At 42.7% G+C, this 24560-nt stretch overlaps 2 protein-coding genes across 3 annotated transcripts; one reads left to right on the top strand and one right to left on the bottom strand.

The window, feature by feature from the left end:
• Window positions 1–6017: 6017 nt before the first annotated feature.
• LOC135910100 (ubiquitin-ribosomal protein eL40 fusion protein-like) lies at window positions 6018–11037 on the bottom strand. 2 transcript variants are annotated; one of them, XM_065442134.1, is made up of 3 exons: window positions 10925–11037; window positions 9084–9375; window positions 6018–6175 (listed from the first exon to the last, which is right to left on the bottom strand). In XM_065442134.1, the coding sequence occupies exons 2-3, from the start codon at window positions 9368–9370 to the stop codon at window positions 6082–6084; spliced, it is 381 nt and encodes a 126-aa protein (XP_065298206.1). In that variant the 5' UTR covers window positions 9371–9375; window positions 10925–11037; the 3' UTR covers window positions 6018–6081. The 2 variants fall into 2 exon arrangements, with proteins under 2 accessions (XP_065298206.1, XP_065298207.1); XM_065442135.1 differs by having other exon boundaries at window positions 10879–10939.
• A 256-nt stretch (window positions 11038–11293) lies between these two features.
• Window positions 11294–24178, top strand: RpS25 (ribosomal protein S25). Its single transcript, XM_065442136.2, has 4 exons — window positions 11294–11442; window positions 12288–12377; window positions 18089–18272; window positions 24074–24178. Exons 1-4 carry the CDS (start codon window positions 11440–11442, stop codon window positions 24145–24147), a joined length of 351 nt encoding a protein of 116 aa, XP_065298208.1. The 5' UTR covers window positions 11294–11439; the 3' UTR covers window positions 24148–24178.
• The last annotated feature ends 382 nt before the right edge of the window (window positions 24179–24560 follow it).

Raw genomic sequence — 24560 nt, forward strand, 5'->3', positions numbered from 1 at the left:
GATTGGCCACACAAATGAGAAATAAATGAGTATCTAAAGATAACACGAATGCGAATGCTATACATCACCGTCGGCGTGCAAGGCGCAGCACGGCGCATCACACGCCGTTCTTTCCATGCCAGCGTACGCAGCACAGCTGATGTAACTTTGTTTTGGCAGCCGATGCGTTGAGCTCTTTATTATAGGTTGACAGATTGGGCTATTAAAATTGGGCTACTTTTTGTCCGCTTTGGCGAAGAAAGCTATGGTTTGGCTAGTTAGCTATATTTACCTTCGCTAGTCTGGACACTATCTAAATAGTGAGAAAGGCGGAACGTTCAGTTTGTGAAAACAGCACTTCACTGCGGCGAAGACATAAATACGATGCTGCACCAACGACGTTAAATCATGCACCATTTCACTGTATAGTTCTTATGTGATTAGCACTATTCCGGAACTTCATGCACATTTCGGCATGTGCCTCATAATCAGCCGGATTACGTACGCCCTCCCATATTACAACACAAACAAAGGCGAACGGGATCAGGCCGACGCCATCATAAGGAAAGCATTCAAAACAGCGCTTCACCTGCCGGCCAACACCTCGACAGAGAAGCTCCTGGCCCTCGGACTCCACAACACGTTCGAGGAGCTCAGAGAAGCACAATTAGGGTCGCAGCTACTCAGACTCCAGCAGACTACCACGGGCAGAAAGCTCCTAAAAAAACTGGGGCACAAAGAAATTGAAAGGCAAGAACAAAGAACGGCAAACCTACCCGATGTGTATCGCAGCACCATCAAGGTAGGGTCCCTACCAAGAAACATGGACCCAAATTTACACACAGCCAGGCGGAACGCTAGGGCAGAATATGTGGAAAAATACCTAGCAACAAAAGCGAACACGGTATACACGGACGCCGCGGTGTATGCTCGAGAACGACGGGAAACACAACAAAGAGTTGTCGCAGCAGTAATAGACTCGGACTATAGGGAAATCGCTTGCGCGTCGGCACGGGATTGTACGGTAACCGAGGGAGAAGAAATGGCTGTTGCTCTAGCAGCTGTGGAGGGCTACCGCACAAATAGATCCCTTATGATTCTAACCGACTCCAAGGAAGCATGCCGAAACTACATTAATGGCAGAATCGGTCAAAAAGCGCTCCAAATCTTCCTCCGCGCTGGCCAACAGAATAAACGCATCAGACACACCATCTTTTGGGTACCTGGGCACACTGAGATTGAGGGCAACCAAAGGGTTGATAGGATCGCTCGCGAGCATGCAAACCGAGCGGACCTAAATAGAGATCCTGAGGATTTCATGACAGTGATCCCAACGTACTCTGACATACTAAATTACCATAGAGGGACGAGAATCAGATATCCCCCGCCCCACAATACACTCACTCAACAACAGGCAGTTTACTGGCGACAGCTGCAGACAGGAACCTTCCCAAATTTACATATACTATGCAAAATGTTCCCAAGTCAATACAGGGACACATGCCCGTGGTGTGGTGCAATACCCACACTTTATCACATCACATGGAAGTGCAATACAAATAAGGAATTCCACAAAATAGAAAATCCGAGTGCGGAGCAGTGGGAGAGCGTGCTCTCCAGCGGCGACCCTAGCCTCCAACGGAAGCTGGTGGATCATGCCCGACGAGCAGCCACGCTCAGTGGTGCCCTGGAATAGGGGCGCCAACCATGCAGGCCGGAGATCTTCATCAACCAATAGAAGATCAAGACATCCGGCACGACCGCTGAATTACTCTTTCTAGAGTAATAAAGTTTACTTCCTCCTCCTCCTCCCTTCGTATCTGACCTCTTTCACATCAACCTGGGCCATTGTGCCATGTGACACTAGGTATCCAGAACTCCAGACCGGGTATGTGCCACTGGATAGGCATGCCCACACACACAAGCAGAACAAGAGGCAAGAAGTCAAGAAGCGGCAACAGGAAATTGAAGAAGTCAGCTACAGAGAAGTGGAGAATTTGGCAACACAGTGCGTCGCTACATTGCTTCAATGCTAATTGCATTGATGCCGACATTCATCGTGAGATGGGTGTTGCCAGAACTTTTTTTCCTTTAAATGTGTAAGCATTTCTATGCCTACCCAACGAGGAAACCCGTACATCCATCCGTAACATAAGACGATCGCTTTCAAGATAGCGCCTGCAACAGCGAGCGAATTGACCTTCGTGCTGTCTCTCACTTCAACGCAAACTAAGCGGTGAGCAAGCAACACAGCACAAGTCTATCAGCATTCGGCACACTCGCAGCCACCACAGCACGGTAGATAATGGTTCGCATCGAGAAGAGGCAGCGCCATCGACCATGTCTACATGTACAAAGTCTACCACACGTGACATTGTTAAATTATGTCCTGTACTGCAGGACGCATGGACCAGTGCTCATTGTCCACGAAGCAGCGGTATCATCCACTTTTATCCCCAATTCTTCCCCATCCAGGTCTCTGAATACCTCCTGTAGATACGCTGTGAATAGCATCGGAGAGATCGTATCTACCTGCCTGGCGCCCTTCTTTATTTGAATTTTGTTGCCTTCTTTATGGAGGACTGCGGTGGCTGTGGAGCCGCTATAGATATCTTTCAGTATTTTTACGTACGGCTTGTCTACACCCCATTTCCGTAATGCCTCCATGACTGCCGAGGTTTCGACTGAATCAAACGCTTTCTCGTAATCAATGAAAGCTATATATAAGGGTTGGTTATATTCCGCACGTTTCTCTATCACCTGATTGATACTGTGAATATGGTCTATTGTTGAGTAGCCTTTGTAGAATCCCGCCTGGTCCTTTGGTTGACAGAAGTCTAAGGTGTTCCTGATTCTATTTGCGATTACCTTAGTAAAGAAGAGGTGAGGTGTGCAATGAGGACATAAGAGTAGAGAAGTGGACAACACGAACGCGGGATAAGTAGGGGAACATGGAAAAGGGCTCAGAGTACTAGAAATGAAGCTTAGAACGACAGAAAGCTGAGCTAGTTGGTAAGGATTCATTATGCAAAAAAGGAGGTGAGGCGTGCAGACAGGACACGAGTAGAGAAGTGGACAACACGAATGAATCCTTACCAACTAGCTCAGCTTTCTATCGTTCTACCTTAGTAAATACTTTGTAGGAAGATAGACTCAGTTAAAGTTTCTGTGTTGCAGCCGAGCTCCTCCATTTCACTATTTTTTCGTGGTGTTTCTCGTAATTATACCAAACACAGCAGCATATAACGACGAAACAGCCCGTGATTAGTAGGAATTCCTTACGCATCATTTAGATAACTCCCACAGGAGATCTTGCATGTAATATGTTTTATACTCACAGTGCACTAAATTTCTCTATTGGTTTGCAGCGTCGTCTGCTGCTGGACTGCAGCCTGCGCCGGTCAAGACGATCATGGAGCAAACCTTGCTGCGCCCTCGCTTCAGTGGTGCGATGGCGATGAGGCAGAGAGCTAAACATTTACAGCTGAAGGGTAAGCCAGTTTTGCCGCCTGTGGAACATATGCGTACTGTCCAAGTTGAAAAGTACTTTAATTTAAATAAGCTTTGACCATCTCTTCAACCCATTTCCACAGATCCTCAGTACATGCAACGTTGACAGTGACTCTGTGTGAGGCTTCTTTCTTTCAACCAAGCAGTTCGTTCCGCATTCAACGAAATGTGCGATTGTTGCCATGCTCCATGCTGAGAGTTTCACATTCAAATTATAAATCCAGAATATACATGAAGAGGCAATTTTCACAGACACTCAAGGTACGGTACGTGGCACGCACTCGCTCTTTCTTTTCTTTATTTGCCCATTGTTTCTCACTGATTTGTTATTTTAAGTTTTCCAGTACATGAGCTTGGTAAACTGAGGGAGAGTAGGCTAAAAGGCGTCACAAACATCTCACGTAGGCCCACCCTCTCATCAAACAAAATAAAAACAAGAGAGCAATAAAAAGACAGCATTGACAGTAATTACGCACATTATAATGAAAAATAAAACAAAGCAGCAGATGATTAAACAAATACATCAATAGATAACGATGTACACAGTAACGATGTACACACAGATAACGATGTACACAGTAAACAATGAAAGAAATTACAACACAGCATTCTTAATTTACTGAACAATTTATCTACAGTTTTTTATAACAAGCATGTGTCATACTCGGCAATGATAATTCTAGTATTTGTTTGTATGAATTCAGTATGTGTGGTATTAAGTATGTTAGTTTCTGGAATCGTAGTTTGTGCGATTTAGAAACATAATGTTGCGTATGCAGGAAATGGCACATTCAAGTGGTCGTAAGATAGCGAGTTTCAAACAGACTCTTATTTTCAGTGACCAGTTGCCTTAACAGAGAGCAATTTCCCTACTGAAAACTTCAGTGATCCTAAGTAAGTTGTCTGGAGAAGGAAGGTCTGGTTGATTCGCTTGAATGAAAGATTATCGATTGCTCTCAGCTCTATTTTGCAACCTAAATCTTGACTGGCGACAAGGAAGTGGCAGGGCATCCTTTATCTCATTGACAGCGCTTGGCCAGCAGCATGCATTTACGCATTCATGCGATGGGAGCCGACCTTGTTCACCGAACACACGCTTGACGGCAGCACGGCACCACCGCACAAGGGCTCAGTCACGTGGCTTTTTTCCTATTTCATCGGCTTTCTTTGCAACCCGGAAAAAAGGACTACATGAGATGTATCATAAACAACTCGATCGGTGCTTTCTGAAGGTGGCCTACAAATCTGCATATCATACTTGGGGTCCTCAGCCAATAATTAAAAAGTAGGGTAATTAAACTTAGCGAGTTGTGGGGAAAACAAAAAATTGTCTGAGCTAATACAGGCTATTGTGAATAGTATGCGTTTGGTTCAATTCACTCCCAATGCACCTTTCATGTGTAAATTCTTGGCTCAAGTAATATGGGACATCCCATGTAGGCACAAAAGAACACAGCGCACACGAAGCCATCATCTATCTCAGGTTGGCTAGCCTTTGAACCCACCACAGATTGCTTTCAAATAGAGTGTACCTCCAAGACAGGATGTGCGCAGTAGAAGAGATGCCCATTAGACTGCCCCCTTTCATTTGACCTTATTTTGGTCATTTATGAGGCAAATGGTGGTGCTGTGAAGCTGTCCAGATCCGCACATACAGTGGACTCGGTAAACAGAATTGCCACTTAAATGGAACAGCCTCTAAATTGGTTGGTATTGAAAGATAATGTCTGTTAATTAGCACCAAAATTTTCACAACTCAGTAAACGAAACCATTGTCCAAACATAAAAATTATCCCATTGAGAGCCTGTTGTTCCACTTAACTGCCAGTGACTCATTAACTCATCATGAACTTTATGCAATTTTCGCGTGTGTATAGTGTGTGCATCTTCTTGTAATTTTGGCAAATAAATACAAGACTTCTGAATTTTTTTTTCAACAAGACCAGTATAAATGCAATGGACATTCGTCGTAACATTTCTTAGAAAAAATTGCACAAGATATGCCGCCCTAAAGAAAACCCTACACATCTGAAATTGTTTTCAAAGTTTGTCACAGCAGTTGAATTAACAGGCAATTATGTTTACCAAAATTATACCGCATTTAAAAGCAGTAGTAGTAATCCATTTGTGATTCGAGTTATTTGAACATTCACTATTTGGTTCATATATTTGAGCATATGCACACTCCCTAGAGAAAACGATCAATTGCCGTGAAAGCAGGCAAAAATACTGAACGTCACAAATGGCATGTAAGTGGGTATGGGCAAGAATGGTAGCAAAGTAGCACAGTTGGACCACCACTGAATGCTCAGTACATTTTTGTTATCACTTGTTCTCCAAAGTTTAAAATGTACTCGTAAGATGTCAAAACACCACTTGCCCATTACACGCAAGCCACCATCGCAATACCAATAGGTGCTTGTGTTTATGCGAGCACCATCTGTTTAATCAAACACAAAGACTGTGTAGGCCAATACCTATGAACTTATGTAATGCGTGTCCCAAGATACAAGTGAAAACATACAAGGTTCATAAGACGACTTTTATTCCTGGCCCAGCAACCATAGAAGGTAACAAGCATAGACGTGCAGTCTACTTGAGCTTCTTCTTGGGACGCAAGTTGTTGGAGTGGCCACACTTGCGCTTGCGGCAGTTTGTGGCCTTTGGATGCAGCCGGGCATAGCACCTGCACACAAATAGAACAGCTGTGTCACACTAATCTGGCAGCATTGAGCATTCAATGTGCAGGACACAAGTTGACACTTATGCCTAGGGCAAGTGGCCTGCTCCCCAATAATAACTCCATACTTTTGCAAAAAAAAAGGTAGAATTCGAAATAGGTGGCCCCCTTATCACCTGCTAACTTTTGTGACATTTACTGCACCCAATGACATTTACTACACCTAATGTTTAACCAGCATTTTATGAAATATGAACATTTTCATTATGGTGGCAATAGAGAATGGTCGCAGTTGTGAAAAATATTGTTCTCAAAGTAAAATATCGCAGCGACAGTTGTCGCAGAGACTTCAGCTGTATTCACAGCACTGAAACTGGTTGCTGCTGTAGGCCATCGATGTGAGTTGCCCACAAATGACCACCACAGAACTTTCAAAAAATTGAGGCTCCAACCAATTAGCTTACAAAGACACTGATAAATTGTGAGCACTAATAGCAGCATTTACTCAGTGGTTGTAAAGGTGCTATGAAATAAACAGGTAATGAGAAAGAAAGATAATGAGGAAGACAAATAAATGGCTTGGTGGGTTATTTTTCCAAAAGCAAGAATTTGCAAACTGTAAATGACATGCAAAAAATGCACTGCAATCGCAGTGTTTTGTTTGAATGCTACAAAATCAGAGACCAGTGGCACATTAGCAGCACTTGTCAGAATATCAAAAATGCTTTCGTTTCCTGCCTTTTACATGCAACACGCAAATCTAGAACTCAAAAGTTGAAAAGAACAAGGTGACCTAGAAGAGTATGAGAAGAAGTGCACAAGCATAGGAAAACAGCATGGCAGAATGCCACAGCATTGCATACAGCACAAAGTGAAACAGTCAGCACTGCCATCTTCCTGCATAGGCTGGAGAAACATGGCATCGAGGATGCTTGTGGCACAGGAAAGTAATTACAAGAACCACACAGGCACACTGTACCGTGTTGTTTATGTTAGAGTGGCATAGCCTAACAATATGGAATTTGCAGCACACCACAATATATAAACGTTAATGGTGGTCCCATGGCACACACATGCATCTGCTGCAAGTATTGTAGTTTTCCTGGACAAAAACTGAAGGTCATTACAAGGAAATTTCAAAAATACTGTGGCACACAATGTGCAACATTTTTATTGCACTTTTCATTTCAGTGCTAATGTATGCATTATTACATTCACCATACGATCTTCATATCAACTTTCATGAAGCACTTCTGGCACCCAGGAAGGACACTGGCTAGCTACAGCAGCCCAATCATGACAAAGCGTGTGAAACTGTGGTACCTCAGAAATGCATTGTGCCAGGCCAAAAGGACGACGAAAGCAGCATCAAATGCAGGAAGAGGAACCAGCACCTGTTTCTCTCTCGTCCACTGTGGGAATTTCCAGTTTTGCGTGTTGTATCAAGCAAAATGTGTGTACTCTCACGCCAGCTTTAAACTTTAAATGCATTGTTTCATAGCAGAGTTTGCCGAGACCATGCATCTTGTCTGGAAAAGCGGGTTGCATAATCAGGCTTATTCTGTATGATCATAAGAATTCAAGGGTTTTCAAGAGTAAGAAAATTCCATACATTTAGACCCTGAAAATGCAATCTTTAATTGTGAGGGTATCAATGACCAGTGCAAACCCTGTACTATGTGGCATCAACCTAATGACATTTCCCTTTGTGCACATATGTCTGAGGCAATACTTTCAACCATCATGTCGACATACCTGTATGACAAAGAACACCTTTGTTTAGGAACTAATTCTGACAGACCAGCTTGCAGTTTCTGGTCTAGGAAATTGGTATGCATTGTAAGTGAGAGCTTGTATCAAAGAATACAGCTTCTATTGCTGAATAGAGTGGCTCAAGGCAATGTTAAACGAGGTTGTCTTTTCTCCTAACTTCATGTCAAGCACAACATTTACCCTCATTTGAGGTTAAACATGTCTGTTAACCCTTTCAGGGCCAATGACGTAAATATACAGCACCGCAAAGAAGTCCAAAATGGTCAATGCCATTTATTTACGGTGCCATCTGTATGTTTAAAAAGCGCTCCAATTTTCAAATTTTTTTTCTTTCCTGGCATATGCTGACACTATGCGGCAATACAAGGAATTTTTTTCTCGCGCCTCCCTCTCTCGGTTTTTATAGCATGGTTTGTTTTAGAGCTAATTTGCTCCGGCGTGTCTATTACTACCGCTCGCACATTGGCGAGCGGCAGTTTGGGTTTTGTTCCGCAGGCAGTTTTGGCTTCTTGCGCTCGCAAAAGTGATGGCTACATCGTTACTAATCGCTCAAAGGGCGACCACCGTTCTCTCGCCCGTTGTATGCTCACAGGGGTGTGCATAGGAAGGATGCCGCCGTGCATGCATTTTCTTTTTTGAGACTCGCGAAAACAGATTGCCTCTGGTTGGCGATAAGACGAAGATTAACGGCAGTTTGTCACACGTTTTGCTTTCGAACGGGCACACAACCACACAGTTTTTTTGGAGTGCGCTCATCTACGCAGTTCAATTACGCTATGGATGTAAATATTAGTCTAGACTTGCAAAATATTCTCGTGCGCGCATTTTCTAAGCCTTGAACTATGTGTATAACAAGTGATTAATATTTCAATTATAAGTTTATTTCCTTTTTTATTGTTGTTATTGATGAATAAACAGTACATATATACCAACGCTACATATTTTTTTCTCACTTTACAGTCACCCTAGAAAAATTGCAGTAATTTTTTTGTTTTTCGAAACAGGTCCCTTAGAAGAATCGGAATCCGCAAAAAGAAGATCGGCCCTAGGCGGTTGGCACATGATGAAATAAATTGACCCTGAAAGGGTTAAGTGCTCCTACAGGGCAACAAGTCCAGACTGGTGCATCCTTGTCACTCACTTGCGGCAGATCATCTTGTCGCAGTTGTACTTCTGGGCTAGGATGCGCAAGCTGGGCTCAATCACACCACCGACCAGGCGCAGGCTCAGGTCCAGGCTGCAGCCGGCCTCCAGGGTGTCAGCGTCGTCCAGTGGCCTGCCCGAGGCCAGCAAGAGACGCTGCTGGTCGCATGGCAAGCCAAGGCGGGATCGCAAATCCTCCTTGAGCTCAGAAACACGCGCACCAGGCGCCAGGTCCACAACCAGCGTCCGGCCATCAAGGCCACGCACGAACACTTGCTGATGCATGTCAGCTGCAAAGACAAAGTAAGCCTTAAGCAAAATTTCGCTGGTGCAGGTCTGCATACAAGTTAAAGCACATATTTTAGCAAAAAATATCGTCACGCAAATAGGCTAGCGCTGTAGCACATTTATCAAGCTCGGCTGAAACTGGAAACTCACTCGTTTGCATGCCTGTTCAGGGTAGAGGGGTAAGCCTCCTGTTATTAACATGGAACGTTCCAAGCGCAAAGTTAGTTAATTCGGGTTTAATTGCGCAAAAGCGACTAAGGCTATGCTGCACCAGTCACAAGATATTTAGAAATCAGATGTTAAAGCAGCGAAAGCTGAGTTACATTAGAGTTTGTAAAAAAAACGGTTTCTTCTAGAAAGCTGAAAAAGTCAGTGAAGGGCACTAGCGGTTCATCTCCGAGTATTGAGGTGGGGTATAAAGGTATGTGTAAGTTAGAGATTATGTAAAAGCTTCCGTCTCTGTGTTACAATATTTGAAAAATTTAAAATTATGGGGCTTTACGTACCAAAACCACTTTCTGATTATGAGGCACGCCGTAGTGGAGGACTCCGGGAATTTCGACCACCTGGGGTTCTTTAACGTGCACCTAAATCTAAGTACACGGGTGTTTTCGCATTTCGCCCCCATCGAAATGCGGCCGCCGTGGACGGGATCCGATCCTGCGACCTCGTGCTCAGCAGCCTAACACCATAGCCACTGAACAACCACGGCGGGTTGTTTCAATATGTGGACATGTCATAATAATGTGCATTACTGTGAGTGGTTCATGGCACTTCTCGCAAGTTGGCGGGTTTTTGTTTTGAAGTAGGAAATTGTGTGTCAGGTGTGTATGCCCTATTCGGAGTCTACATAGGATCTACCAAGCGGAGTCTTCCAAGCGCAAAGGTTGTATTATTGTTCAATGGCCCAAGAAAGCAGCTCTAGCCACGTTAACCGCAGACTGTGTATCCCCTCCTAAAAAAATTACTAAATTGATAAAGCAAAGAGCGGAGATAGATAAAATCAACGTATTTCTGCTGCAAATTGATGCATGGTTTAAGTGGTACACATATAAAAGAACTTTGAGCGCAAGCTATGCGGGGTCATTCAGGTCCGTCTGGCTGCGTCTTGCAAGTCTGTTTTAAGTTACTCTTGCGGTTTCCTAATTCGTTACAGACTGTTCATAGTTCAATGTAGGATAGCCGTAGGAACGCGGAATGTTATGACACGAGGTAGACTCGCCAACGCACATGTGCCACTCGTCTCTTCTACCCCACGATTCCGCAAATGGCCACTTCAAGCGGGGTCCTGTCACGCAAATGTACATAAATATTACTGGCACAACGGTGTCCACAGAAAGAAAAACGCCAGTTAACCTGATCGGACAACGCCGGCCGCAATCTTCCGAAACGTGCCATTTACACTAACATGAAAAACATACAACATAAGCACATCACTAGAAAATGTACTTCCAGGACACTTTTCCCACTGGCGGACACAAACATCCGAACATTTGATTACTCACAAACAGATATTTCCCGAAAATGCAGAGATGGAAAAAACGCACTTACTAGGGCAGAGCCTGACTGAAGCAAAAAGGACACGGGGACTTCCGCACTGACGGAAAGACGTTTTATGCAGTGTTGCTTGACGGCTACGCGGCTTCGTCTAAATAATATTTAAAGTAATAAAATGTGCAACTTGTTGACGCTAACTGGTGTAAATATTATCATACTAAACTATTACTTGATTATTACACTATGGAATAATAAATTTGCCTTACAATATAATTTTGTTTCAATATAAACATTTTAGTCAATTAATTTTTACCATCTTTTACAGCAACCTCATTTCAACATTATGCAAAACCAAGCTATGAGGATTAAAGTGAATTTGTTATTCTAAATATTTATTAATCTTGTCTTGACAGGTATATACAGTCTGAAAGAATCTTCCTGATCAGGTACATAGGAGGGTTTTCGCTTTTCTCCTGGCCACATCGAGTTGTCAGCGCTGGCACGGGGTTCTTTCCGGTAGGCGTAAGGGCCTTTTCTTTTGCGGCATTCTGTCCGAATAGACGCCGGAGATGGTATGTTCGCTGTTTCCGTGTAATTTGTAGTTAGCCACTATATTCAGTATTTCGTGCTTTCTGTGGAGCTCTTTAAAGAGGATAAGGTTTAACTGAATCAAGAACTGCTGAGCTATTTGGTGAAATATTCAGTGTCTTCAACTATGGCACACGTGTTGCATGCAAGGCCTAGATCTCTACGCATGTGCGTGCTTGTGTGATGCAGCGGTACCGAGAACTCGGACGAGGCTAATCACGTAGTGATACAGCTGTTCATGTGTGTATGTTCGCGCGTGTGCCTCAGTCTAATTTCTAGACCCAGGGGTTTGGCGTAGACTGTAGCAGTATGCTCGTTTGCCTATTTTCCCTAGTCCGTCTACTGGGCATGTTCGAGGCACTGTGTGAGCGTTTATGCGCGAGGTGCATTTGATTGCTCCAGTGTGCCAAACTCACTCTAATTAAGAAGCTCGGAGTGCGATATTTCGTTTATAGCGTTAAAAGGTCGGACGTACCTACGTTCCTGGCCCTGTGCGCTGCTTATCGTTGTCAATAGCACGCCACGTTCTTGGCCACAAGTGGTAAATTTAGGACTGTCGCTGTGCCAGTTTTTCAGCCCGTCATAAGTAAGTGTAGATTGTTGCGTTTTTTTTTATGCCTTTGTGCTGCAAACCTTACTGGTTCTTGCAATGAATTCCTCATGCTTTGAGAACACAAGTACCGTTCATGCAGTGTGATACGCGTGCGTTGCTATTCGAACCCAGTTTTTCAAGCACGCGCAAGTTGTCACCGTACCAAAAAACACATTTGTGTTCATGCGTCGGGACTTAAGCCCACTTACGCTTTGGCATTTTGCTTGCATATTTCAGCCGCCCAAACAGGATAGTAAGAAAAAGACGGACACGAAGGGGACTGCCAAGAAGAAGGAGGGATCCTCCGGAGGCAAGGCCAAGAAGAAGGCAAGTAAAATGAAATGCTCTTTGGATTGTGTTCTTTGATACCGTTAGGCTACTCTGGTGCCTCTCCATCTATCACAGGTCTGTAATGGAACTCTGTAGGGGCTGTTTTTGCTGTGCAATATAATATGCACATAATGCCTTGTTAGCGGTACAACAACGGGGTCGCTGAATTGAAGCATGATGTCAGCTTTCACTGTGTACAACTTTCAAGCATATGTTTCTGATCGCTATTCATCAGGGAGCAAATGTTAATGCTTGATGTATTACAGGAAAAATGGTGTCCTTCCACGCCGTTTCTGCTAACTGCTGCTGCAGCACAGGCTATGGCAGCATCTAACACTGTGGAACTGGGCAGCAAGATCAGCTGACGGGATAGCAGCAGTTTAACATTCCCTCCTATACTGATAAGGCAGGCATCTTCGAGATACCAGTTTTTTAATACTCTTTTACTTTCTAAATACAAATGTCTATATGGTAGTGTTACATTGATTTCTCTGCACATTTTCACTCTTAACAAGTGTAGAATTCTATTTTCAGTATCGTAGAACTCAAAAATTCAAGGCATCTAAGCACTTCTTACGAGTTTTGAATGTGAGAGCATTGTCCATTTGAACGCCGCTGGGCAGTCCTTCCGAGTTATGAACTCACAGGCAGGTGATGTATTGTTTTATACATTAATTTTTTTATAAGCGATTATCAAAGTGAAATTAGAACTCCGGCGAGAGAGGGAATGTGCAGTTAACAAAGGCCTCCGAGAGCGAGTACATCGTGGTGATGCCCTCTCCCTTCATGCAACACGTGGCATGGCAGCAAGTCTGCACTGCTCTGTCGAGGTGTGCACGTCACGCGGCGTTGCAGCTAGTGCGAATTTAAATGCCGTTTCGCTGCTACAGGCACCACTTCCACTCAGTAGGCCATTTGATGCTTTTGTGTCAATCTTTCATTTAAATGCGAAGCACAGTCTTAGAAAAAAACCATTGCTGTAACTTGCTGAAAAGCTTCCAAGTAAATACCTGCCAATGAGACTTGTTAAGGCCTTTTAGTTTCAGACTGTGGCACTAAATCTTGCTGCACAATAATTCGCACTTGTAGGCATTGTAGCTTTAGCTTTGCTGTGAGGAATTGCTGGAACAGTATAGTAGGTGGGGTCAGGTTTTCTTTTGGTATACTGCAAGATCATGGGCAGTGCATTGCTGTGCAAGTTCCATGGCTGCTGTTTTGTTGTCTTACACGAATGCTCATGCAGCGCGAACGAATTCCTGTGGTGAGCTGTTGATTGCCCCAACAGGTCCAGACATTGCGCAACATTAAGTGATCACCTCAGTGAGATCTTGCTGCATTCCTCACCTCTTGGGTGTAGCACTATATACTGAGGCACACTCGCCACCTGTACTCCTTGTCTTTGTGGTACATGACCAAGTTTCCAATCCCTAATACAGGATGAATAAATATTTACTAAATTGATATTGAATTGCACCTATTCAGCTTTTCTTTGTTTGGCCGCACACAGAAAACCTTGTTTTGGCAGGTCTTACCACCTGCACTTGGCTCTGAAAGTCAATCTTGTATGCTATATACAAATATGCTATTAGTTTGTTTCTTAGTGCAAAAAAAGTCAATTAGTTTTGTGTTATAAGTTTGTGATGTGAATTCCAAGAAACGTACTGCACTAAAGAGCTATAATTAAGAAGGTATCTTCCCGACTGTTCAAAGAATGCAAGTTTGCATTTTAATGTTTATATCTGTATTTTAGCTTGCGTTATCACATTCTAAAGCTACAAATTTCAAAATGTTGCAGTGTTCTAAAGCACTATATCATAGCTTTCGTGCACTCTGACTCTCGTAACATATAGGGAAAAAGGAAATCAAGAGGATTGAATGAGTAGTAGGGACACAGTGCCTCCCGAAAATTTTTGACATGGAAAAAAAATGCACAAAATTAGGCACAGTGCAAGAATGACATTTTATGCTACAACATCAGGTAGTTTCTTTCTGAAGCAGCATTGAGGGTTGAGTTGGCAGCAAAGCAAGCTGCAAAGATGCTTTTTCAAACAAGACCAAGATGACCTGGCTATGATGGTTTTGCAATGGTGCATGACAGAAACGTCATTTCAGAACTTTCATGGGGAAAACCGAGCATTCATAAGACTAACGCAGTCTTTTCTTCCTCAATGACATCTCATTTTGAGCTAATTTCTTGCCAGCAGGTGCACCCTGGTATGGGAGTTGGAAGAATAACAAAAATTAAAAATCAGTTTGTGAATATTTTTGTCTCCATGGCCCATGTGCCCCTTAATCTCATTGAACTTTCTGAGTTGATCGCAACAATGCAATGATCTTTTAATAAAGTAAATAATTAAATTCCATTACTATTGCTTGTGGAGACAATAGGTAAAACGTATTGGGCAGAAAGCAATAATGCATGAGTGGACAGCAGACTGTTTGTAGAGTGTAGTTCTGCAAGCAGTTTTCAAATCCAACAATTGGCAATTTAGTGTATCATCAAAATACAGTATTGACAGTATGGCTACTGCTGAACAAAAAAAAAATATTTGAGGCTGGAAAAAAATACGTAGCTTTCCTAGATCTCGATATAGTATAATGAAGCGCTTACACGTTACCAGTTATAACAGGTTAGTATGCCCCTGGCACATGTGCTAGTATGTATGCTGCAGTGTTAAACATTTATTATTGCAAAAAAAAATGGTTTGCCGATTTCGTGTGCTTGGTGTGCGGCGAGATTGTATACAAGATATGGGTTGCATGTTTGGCCGACGCAGCATCACTGCAGATCGCGCCCGAGATGAATGCCTAATCACAAGGAATGTCATTAATGCCATTTGACAATTACTCCTGCTCCGCATTTCTAGCACAGCAAGATCGTTCACGAGGAACGGGCTGCACATTTGGCCATGCCGACGCAGCATCGTTGCAGGTTCCACACAAGATGACCATCTCTATGGGAACACCGCACTCGCGTTGCCAAATTAGAGGTTTCTCCGTTAAATTTAGTAGGTTCTTACACTGTTTAGCAGGCGAAATTGTTGTATTGCAGGAGGCGTGGATTTTAAGTTTTTAAGTCTTCTAAACGTTTTTGCAGCGGTTTTTGGTTTTCTACATTGTTATTTCGAAGAGTCGGAAGTTTTTAAAATTTACTCATTTCTTCAAAACATCGCCGTGCACGTATGACGTAACGGTGCTGAATATCGGAACACGCCCAGCGCTTTGAATTTGCGCCTTTCTTTTTTTTTCAGTAGTGTACCCCTCTAGCGGGTGCCAGTCACAACTACATACATCCATACGCCGTTCTGGAGCCATCGCGTGTAGTTAATGGCTCAGTGCCCCTAGTGCAATTTTTTAATCTGCGATAAGAAAAATTGCTGCCATTGAACTTCAGTGGGAAAACTCGCTCCCGTTCTGGGATGAAGTCAACAGGCTTCCGATAAAAATCCTTCGAATCGGCCGAGTTTGATATATTCATGCTGGTGCTGCCCTGGTCGAATGCAAATGTTATGTGCGTTCAGTCAACTGAACATTATCACATGTAAACAGGGATGCTGCTCAAGCTACAAACAACCCGCAAATGTATTGCCAAAGACTGGCACGATGAAAGTGTACGTCAACAGCAGCATTGGAGGCCCGCCTGGAACCAGCGGTACGGTTGGGCGATCACCCACTGAGTGCTCATAAAAGACAAAGCAGATGACATCTTTCTGTGAATGAAGGTGCCTGCAGTGAATCGGCAGTTTCTAGACAAAAAAAAGGAAGTTCTTGAATTAATTGATTGAAAACTATTGAATGCGTGGGAATTACTGGTGTCTGAAGTAGAAATATTAAATTTGGGGGTTCCTGTTGCATTTTTTTTTTTTTTAATTTGACGACACTGGTTCATGTAAACGTTTGCTCGCTGTCATGCTGTAACATGCGCTTTACTCAAGACAGGAGAGAATTTATAGAATCGAGGCTTAAGGTAATTAAGTCCACCTCCAGCGCATCTGAGTCTGCCGTAGTCGCTTTGGTGTGAGCAAGAAAATCTGATTTTTGCTTGATAGCTGGTGTTGAAAAGTCTTTGAAGTTTTTCTCCAGCCTTCTTCCAATCGTTGGGCTGCGGCAGTTGTGCTGGAGTTGCTGGGAAGCATGAAAAGCAGTAAAAGTCTTTGAATGCTCTCGCATGCCACTTTTAAAGTCAAAGCTTAACCCTTTCGCTGCCTGGCCGTGATGCCCCCCCAGTGTCGGCTTGGTTTCAGGGAACGAGCATAACAAGGAATGAACATAGCAATTTATTTTTGATTATGATTGGTATACAAACAACATAGTCAATGCAAAATGCACATTTCAATGTCCTGCAGCTGTTGTTAGTAAACATCATCATCAGCCTGACTATAACATCCGTTCAACATCCAAATCTGACGATGTGGAACTCGCCTCTTCCTCGCATGAGACTCCGAATCCGAGCTCGGCTCGCATTCTGAATCGGAATTGAGCCACCGCTCCAATGAGCAGACGAAAGTCCGCACGCTCAGCCATCCGAAAGTAACCGCGCACGCAGAGAGGATGCGCTTTCAGTTGCCCGCACAACGGAGAGAAATGGGACGTTGCGTGATCAAGAAGACAGAGGGAGATAGAAAAAGGCTAAAACAAAGTTCGGAAGGCTTTACGTTTACTGCTGCAAGTTGGAAGCGAGGGTGCGGCGAGAGAGCGAAAGTAGCAATCAATTCACTCTTTTCGGAGAGGCAACGGCATGACGCGTGCCTCTAAACTTGACGCGCCGTACCAGACACACCAACAGAAGAAAAATAAAAACCTTCCAACCAGCGGAGGTGGCAGACAACCCTTTAACCCATAACCACATGCGCACGACGCATGATACAGCGAACGTGGAGCCACCACGTCACTCAGCAAAGAGAGAGGCGCGGGTGGCAGTCGCACCGTACTCAATACATGTACTGACACAGGCCAAGGCGAAAATACGAACTTGTAGAAAAGGCCAGCAATTGGCGGGGCCAGTCCAGGAGCGCCAGCTTTGCGCTCAGGTGTGAAATTTTGAGCGCACGATAGAGAACATACCGGTACGTCCGTGACAGCGAAAGGGTTAAGCGCCTTCCAAATTTTTTGGGTAATATCTCGCCATCCACGCCGACAAAATAAATTTTTTCCGGCACTTTGGGTGCATTTTGGGGCAAAGCGTTTTGATAACATGTAGACTAAACATTACAGATGCCAAAACTTTTTTTTTTTGTCGCGATTTTCTATTTTTAAGATCGACAGTCCCCTCTTAAAGGAAGATTTAGTTGGCTGCCAGTTCCTTGGTACACAGTTGCTGCTTGCGCTAGGCTGCATGAGAGCCTGTTCTTATGCTCGGGCAGCAGCACTTCTATGAAAAGTGGTTCAGGGCCCATTCAAACTAAGATGACTTGTCTGTGCTGTAAATGTTTGGCAAGTAAACGTTGCTGTTCGGAATGAATTTGTCACTGAGCCTTAAAAGTGCACCACAACCCTGAAAACGTTATCGGTTTTGTATTCAGAAATTTCCGGCTTTAAGCTTGGGCAATTAGCATGTGCAGTCTTTCTGTTTCCTTGGTATATTATGTTTCCACCATAGTGCTTAGGGTTCCTGAACCTGTTTGGATAATTTTCGCTCATATTAGTCAAGTATCTGTGGTTGGTTGGATGTCTTGAGAGTGACTGTCACAGTGCTTTTCTATGTGCAGAAGTGGTCCAAGGGAAAAGTACGTGACAAGTTGAACAACTTGGTGCTCTTCGACAAGGCCACGTATGACAAGCTTCTCAAAGAGGTGCCCAGCTACAAGCTGATCACACCCTCTGTTGTCTCTGAGCGACTCAAGGTGCGAGGCTCTCTTGCCCGCAAGGCACTTGAAGAACTGCTCCAGAAGGGTGAGTGGGCCTTCTGAGTGTTAAAGTGAACTGAACGATCACTCTGAACATACTGTGCTGGAACCAGGCTTTCTTTGTTCCTTGAAATAAGTTTATTACACATGTTAAAAGACAACCTGCTCTGTGTGCTGTGCTGTAGTTTCTTCCTTTTCATTATACCGGTTACAGGTGTACTTGCACCATTTTCATGTTGACAATTATCATTCTTATAATGGTGTTTTTCAACATATAAGGCATGCTTTAAAGGGGACCCAGTGCCTGAAAACTTTTTTTTTAAGTTTGTCAATTTTGATGACACTTGCAGAGTTAATGTATTTCAATGTGCTAGTTTTAAATATACATCTAGTTTTCTTGCAGAATAACTTTCCGGAAATTTAAGGAATTCAGCTTCATTGCATAATTTGCCTGGTGGTGAGCTATCTACAAACTCTACATGGCATAATAAATATGGACATACAAAAATGTGGAACTAACAAAGAGCGCAAATAAGCAAGCATGATGTTCTAACCCAATTTTATATCAAATCTGGGTGTCTACCAACTGGGAAAACCGGCAATTCTCAGGGATTTTGAGTAGTATGGAAAAACTCGGGGAATTTGTGCCTCTATTAGAGAAAATAAGCTGTAATTTTATTGAAAGGGTCGAAAGTCACGGTAATGCAGGCTCGAGTAACGGAGAGGAATCGTCTTTGATACCCTGTCCTTGGCTGGAGGAGTTGCCAATGTACAGTCACCGACCAGCTTTCCGGATGCCCAATAATTTGTACGGCTTCGCGGCGGCGGCACGTAACCCATAGAGTCAATGTATCGGAACGTCTGAAATTTCAGGCGCAAGAACCCTTTGCTGTCCAATTTTCTGCACTTTTTTGCCGTTACCGCAGGTCCGAAATGGGATTAAAGGCACCACTGCGGCAACGCTAGACCTAGCTGCTTCAACGTTTGCTATTAAACTTCTTGCAGTTGGGTGCCATGTTTTGCATTTAGAGAATTCATTGCATAATGCCGGTTTCTGATAGTCAGCTTCACCTCTGTACAGAAGTATTACTTGGTGAAGCATACGCAAAAGTATTGCAGTGAAGCATAACAAGCGTGGGAAGGGGCTATTGCCACGGGACACAGTATGTATGCCTTAAACATGCGTGCACCTGGTATCTCCTGTCACAGCACGAGCACTGATATGCCTAATGCATGTACTGACAGGCCTTCAGAGCATTTTCGAATGGGCCTGTGGCGGTTTGAGCCTTTAAGGGCAGTAAATGACATGCATTTATTTTTTCCAATTGGCCGATTTTTCGGACGTTTTTGCGGCCCCTGGCGAGTTTGAAAAATCGGACGTGAACTGTGCAACTGACCAAGAAGATGCTTCAAATGGTCCGTGGGGTGAACGAGTGGCGGAAAAAGGACAAGAGCAGAAAGGACCTATGCATTGAGGAATGAGCGGAAAAGGAAGCGTGCTGCCGCCGTTTTTAAGGTGTTTGAGCTCAAAAAAAGTGGCTGATGCCGAGATGCAAGTGTCCCTCATCCAAACCAAAATAAACTCTTTAAAGCAGTGAAGCACAACGCTGAGGTGTTGTGCGCGGGCTGGGAGTGTGTCAGGACAGTGGAGGCCGATTTACAAGCTCTTGAGACTCTCAATTATGACAAAGTTTGGGCCTCATACCACTGAGCTTGCCATCAGTTGATAGAAATAGCTCATATTCGAAAATATTTGCTTATGTATGCATCTCCTTTTTATTCGTATTTAAGAATGTTCGATTCGATTTGCAATTTTTTTTTCGAATACATTTTATTTGCTCTGCATTCTACTAACCTCTCCCTTCTCTTCTCTTTTTGAATAACACAAACACTGCTCATTGGTATTCAGATTGAATTAAGTAGGGTTTTTTTTTTTTCATATGCTTACTAGAGGGTGACTGCATCGGGCGATATAACATAAGGCAAGCGTACAAAGCAGTGGCTATGCGAAACGTTTCCACATATAGGAGGCAGGAAATTAATTTCGCTTCCCTTCTCAAATTGCGTTCTTTCATTTTTTTGCTTTTGTCTTTCCTGCTACTACACACCCTTTAAAAGTTTTTGCAGTGGATTGCTTCCTGAACGACTTCTAAAGGGCCCTCACCAGGCCCCATAGCAAATTTTGGTGATACGCTGGAAGTTGTTACGTGTCCTCTAGGGAGCATTCTGCCACAAACATTCTTCAAATGGGCTCATTAATAGTCAAGCTAGAAATATTTCAGTGCTGCGAACCCACGATTTCAGCAGGTGGGCTCCACTGCCAAGCAAGACGCTCTCTCTCCACTCGCCCCGTCTAGCCTTCATAAGCAAAATTCCTTCCCTGCGTTTTCCCATACCAGACCTCAAGGATCGCGTGACGCATAGGTCACAGGCCCCCGCCTTCATTTTTTTCATTACACAATAAAGTACATGCAAAATCACTATTTTACCATTGTGTAGGGCTTAACTCAACGACTATAGCAGCTACACAAACTAATGACATAATTGAAATCTGCTTGAAATGCATTATAAGTTCGTGGATTTTCAAATCTATAGTACAAATATTATTTATTTATTTAAAATACCTTACAGGCCCCATGGGGGCATTGTGTAAGGGGGGTTACAGAGTAAGCAGCCTTCTAAGGTGGTAAACAAGAGATACACCTCAATACAGGGCTCACCAACATTTGAAACATGAAACAAACAACTGAAGTAATGAAAGGCCACAAAGGCACACTTAAGGAAATAACTTGAGTAAAACTTAACGTAAGACATTAATACTAGAAAGTAAAGTACACAAAAAATGAACATATTAGGGAGTACAATTCTTGAAGTGATATTCAGGGGAAAAGACGCAAAAAAGCAATAATATATACAGGGCATACAAGTGAACACACGACACAGCATAACATAGCAATTCACAAGAGCGAGATAGCAATGCATCAAAAAAAAAATTATCACAAGAAGTTCGAAGCAGATTGCCAAGTGTTAGAAACAAGATAAAGTGATTTGTAAGTGCTATTATGAAAAATGCTCGTGTAGGAGATGACGAAATTTTTCTTGATCTGACTGGGAAGCAATGTGATCAGGCAGATTGTTCCACAAGCGAATGGCCGTAGGGAGTGCGGAAAAGTTAAAAGCATGTGTCGTACCGTACATGCGCGCAAAACTTAAGTGGTTATTTAATCGACGAGACGTGCTCGAGGTGGTCTGGATATGTAGTGTGGACTGTGTGGCATTATAAACATATTTGTGAAACAAGGATAACAGAGCGATATTACGGCGAAGAACTAAAGGCTGTATGGAATGATCGAGTTCATTTGCGTTACGCTGGAGTGATGGCTATAGTTACGTGAAATGAAACGGGCAGCTCGGTTCTGGACTGATTCAAGCATGTCGATTAAGTATGTAGGATGTGGGGACCAAATGGATGATGCATACTCGAGCTGTGGACGAACAAATGTCTGATAGGCCAATTTGCGGATGTTTGAAGGTGAATTACCCAGATTACGACGTAGGTAACCTAAAGTCCTTGAAGCCTTTGCGCAAACGGCTGCAATATGGTCTGTCCAGGAGAGGTTTTCGGTTAGGTGAACACCCAAATATTTGTACGATACTGTATGTAACAATTCTTTACTATTGACGTTGTATAAAAAATGTGAGTTGTCACGCTTACGACTAAAAGAAATTACCTGACATTTTGATACATTTAAAGCCATTAACCAGGTGTTACACCAATTATGAATTAGGCTAAGGTCATTTTGAAGGGCCAGGTGGTCATCAGTACTGTTAATTGATCTGTAAATAATGCAGTCATCAGCGAAAATACGTAAGCAAGAAGAAACATTAAGTGGCAAATCATTTAAGTAAATTAGGAAGAGTAAAGGGCCCAAAACGCTGCCCTGAGGCACACCAGAAGTAACGTAAGTAGGAGACGAGGCAATATTATTAACTACTGTGAATTGTTGACGATTCGAAAGAAAATTACGAAGCCATGTTAAAGTGAAGGAGTCAATTCGAAGTGCAGTTAATTTAGCAATAAGGCAACAATGAGCTACACGATCAAATGCTTTGGAAAAGTCAAGGAAAATGCAATCGGTCTGCTGGTTATTGTTCATGTTAAGGTGCAGGTCAGTCGTGAATTCGAGTAACTGTGTCTCACATGATAATCCTTTCCTGAAACCATGTTGATGGCGAAAAAAGAAATTATTGGACTCTAGGTGATTATAAATATGAGAAGCAATTATATGTTCGAGCATCTTGCAGCAAATGCAGGTCAATGAAATTGGGCGGTAATTTTCCGGGGAGTGTTTATTCCCAGTTTTAAATATGGGTATGATTTTGGCCATTTTCCAGTCATTGGGCAGCTGTCCCGATGACAAAGACTGCTTGAATATATGGTACAGGATGTTACTGGATATAGAAATGGTACTTTTTAATATCTTGGAACTAATATTGTCAATGCCAGATGAAGTAGAAAACTTCAAATTATTAATAAGACATGCAATTCCCTCCACCGAGATTTCAATACTTTCCATGAATTGCCAGTCATAATCAGCAACATCAGGTACATTGGTATGATCCTCGCGACTGAAAATCGATGAAAAAAACGTATTAAACGCAGAGGGGCACTCATTGTCAGGAAGGGGAGTATTTGTATCGCTATGCAAGGCTATACGGTTAGAGTCACGGTCAGGTGATATAACTCGCCAAAACTTTTTCGGATTCGAATTTAAGAGAGAAGGTAAATCTGTGGAGAAATATTTATTTTTAGCTGTAGCTAAGGCAGAACAGTACGTTTTTAAGCAAAGGCTGTACCTTTCCCACGAAGGAGCAGTATTGACGCGTTTAGCGGTATTGTACAGACGTTTCTTTTTATTCCTGAGCTTACGTAGGGCATTAGTAAACCAAGGATTTGTTTTGTCATTTGTTATCGAGATCAACGGGATATATTTGTTAATTAGAGCAGACATTTTATTCTTGAAGCATACCCAGTTATCTTCCACCGAGCGGTTATTAAAAGAAGCAAATGTACAAGTTAAGCGAAGACTCTCCTCAAAATGACTTTTTTTTTTATTACTTGTACTAGAGGTTTCAAAATTCAGCCAATTATAGCTTTCTATGCAGATTTCAAGTATGTCATTACTTTTTGTGTGGTCATAGTTTTTCAGTTAGGTGATGCACAATAGCAAAATGCAGCCATCTTTGTGGGCACTTTTTTACGTACTAAATTTTCACAAAGTGCCGTTATCTAGCTAAACAGCATGTGCAAAACCTGAAACTGCAAACAGATTAGAGCATTTCAACTAACTTTTTCCTCAATTCCCTGAGGAAACCTTGCACTTTTGCAACTACTTGCTGGAGATTTTGTAATTTCAAGTAGGTATCAGCACTATATCTTCAAGAGTATGCGTGCCATATTTCGTTAGTATAAGAAAATTATTAATGTGAAAGGTTATTTTCATGTGATTCTGGAAAAAATTAGGATCTACTTGTAATGCTTACCAAGTGGGCGGATTTTCAAATATCTAGTACAAATATTTTTTTAATGTTTTTTTTTTTTCGAGGAGAGTCTCCCGTTAAGGGCGTAGTTGCTGCATCAATTTGCAAGTGGATTGACTAAGTATTTGTTATTGCTAAAGCAGAAATTAAGGGTCATTCATCTGGATTCACGCCCTACATTGGAAGAAGCATTGTGTGTACATGTAATGACCTGGTTCTCGGATTTAAATATGTTGACAAATTTTTAATTTGCTTTTCATCCAGCAGAAGTGAAATGATTTAGTGAGACTTGTTTTGTCTTTGCAGGACTCATCAAACAGGTTGTCAAGCACCACAGCCAAATCATCTACACAAGGACAACCAAGGCAGAAGATGCATGAGCTGTGAATAAATAACATCAAGTGCACAGAACTTTTCTTCCTTTGGCTTTGTCGCCCAGCCCTTGCAACCTAAGTACAGAAATTAATTCCTACTATAGTAGGATGAACAAGAATGAACCAAGGTGCCCTATTTTTGTTGTGCTGCCTTCATATAGATAGAGTGGTGCTGGCTAACACTCCCTTGGTTACTGTTCAGAAACTATTCAATTTGCTTAAGCAAAAATGCATGAAACACTATAGAAAATCTCAATGTGAAGTTAAATGAGTTTGATAAAACAGCTCTTTTAAAAAAGTCTTACATCAAGTTTTAGAATGTGTGATAAAGCTGCTATCATCTGCTTCCCATTGTCCTGACATAGCTATAGGTTACATGTTTATATTTTGCTGGAATGGGAGGCTTGGTCATGGCAAGT

This window comes from Dermacentor albipictus, chromosome 4, assembly GCF_038994185.2.
Source record: "Dermacentor albipictus isolate Rhodes 1998 colony chromosome 4, USDA_Dalb.pri_finalv2, whole genome shotgun sequence".
Lineage (NCBI taxonomy): Eukaryota > Metazoa > Arthropoda > Arachnida > Ixodida > Ixodidae > Dermacentor > Dermacentor albipictus.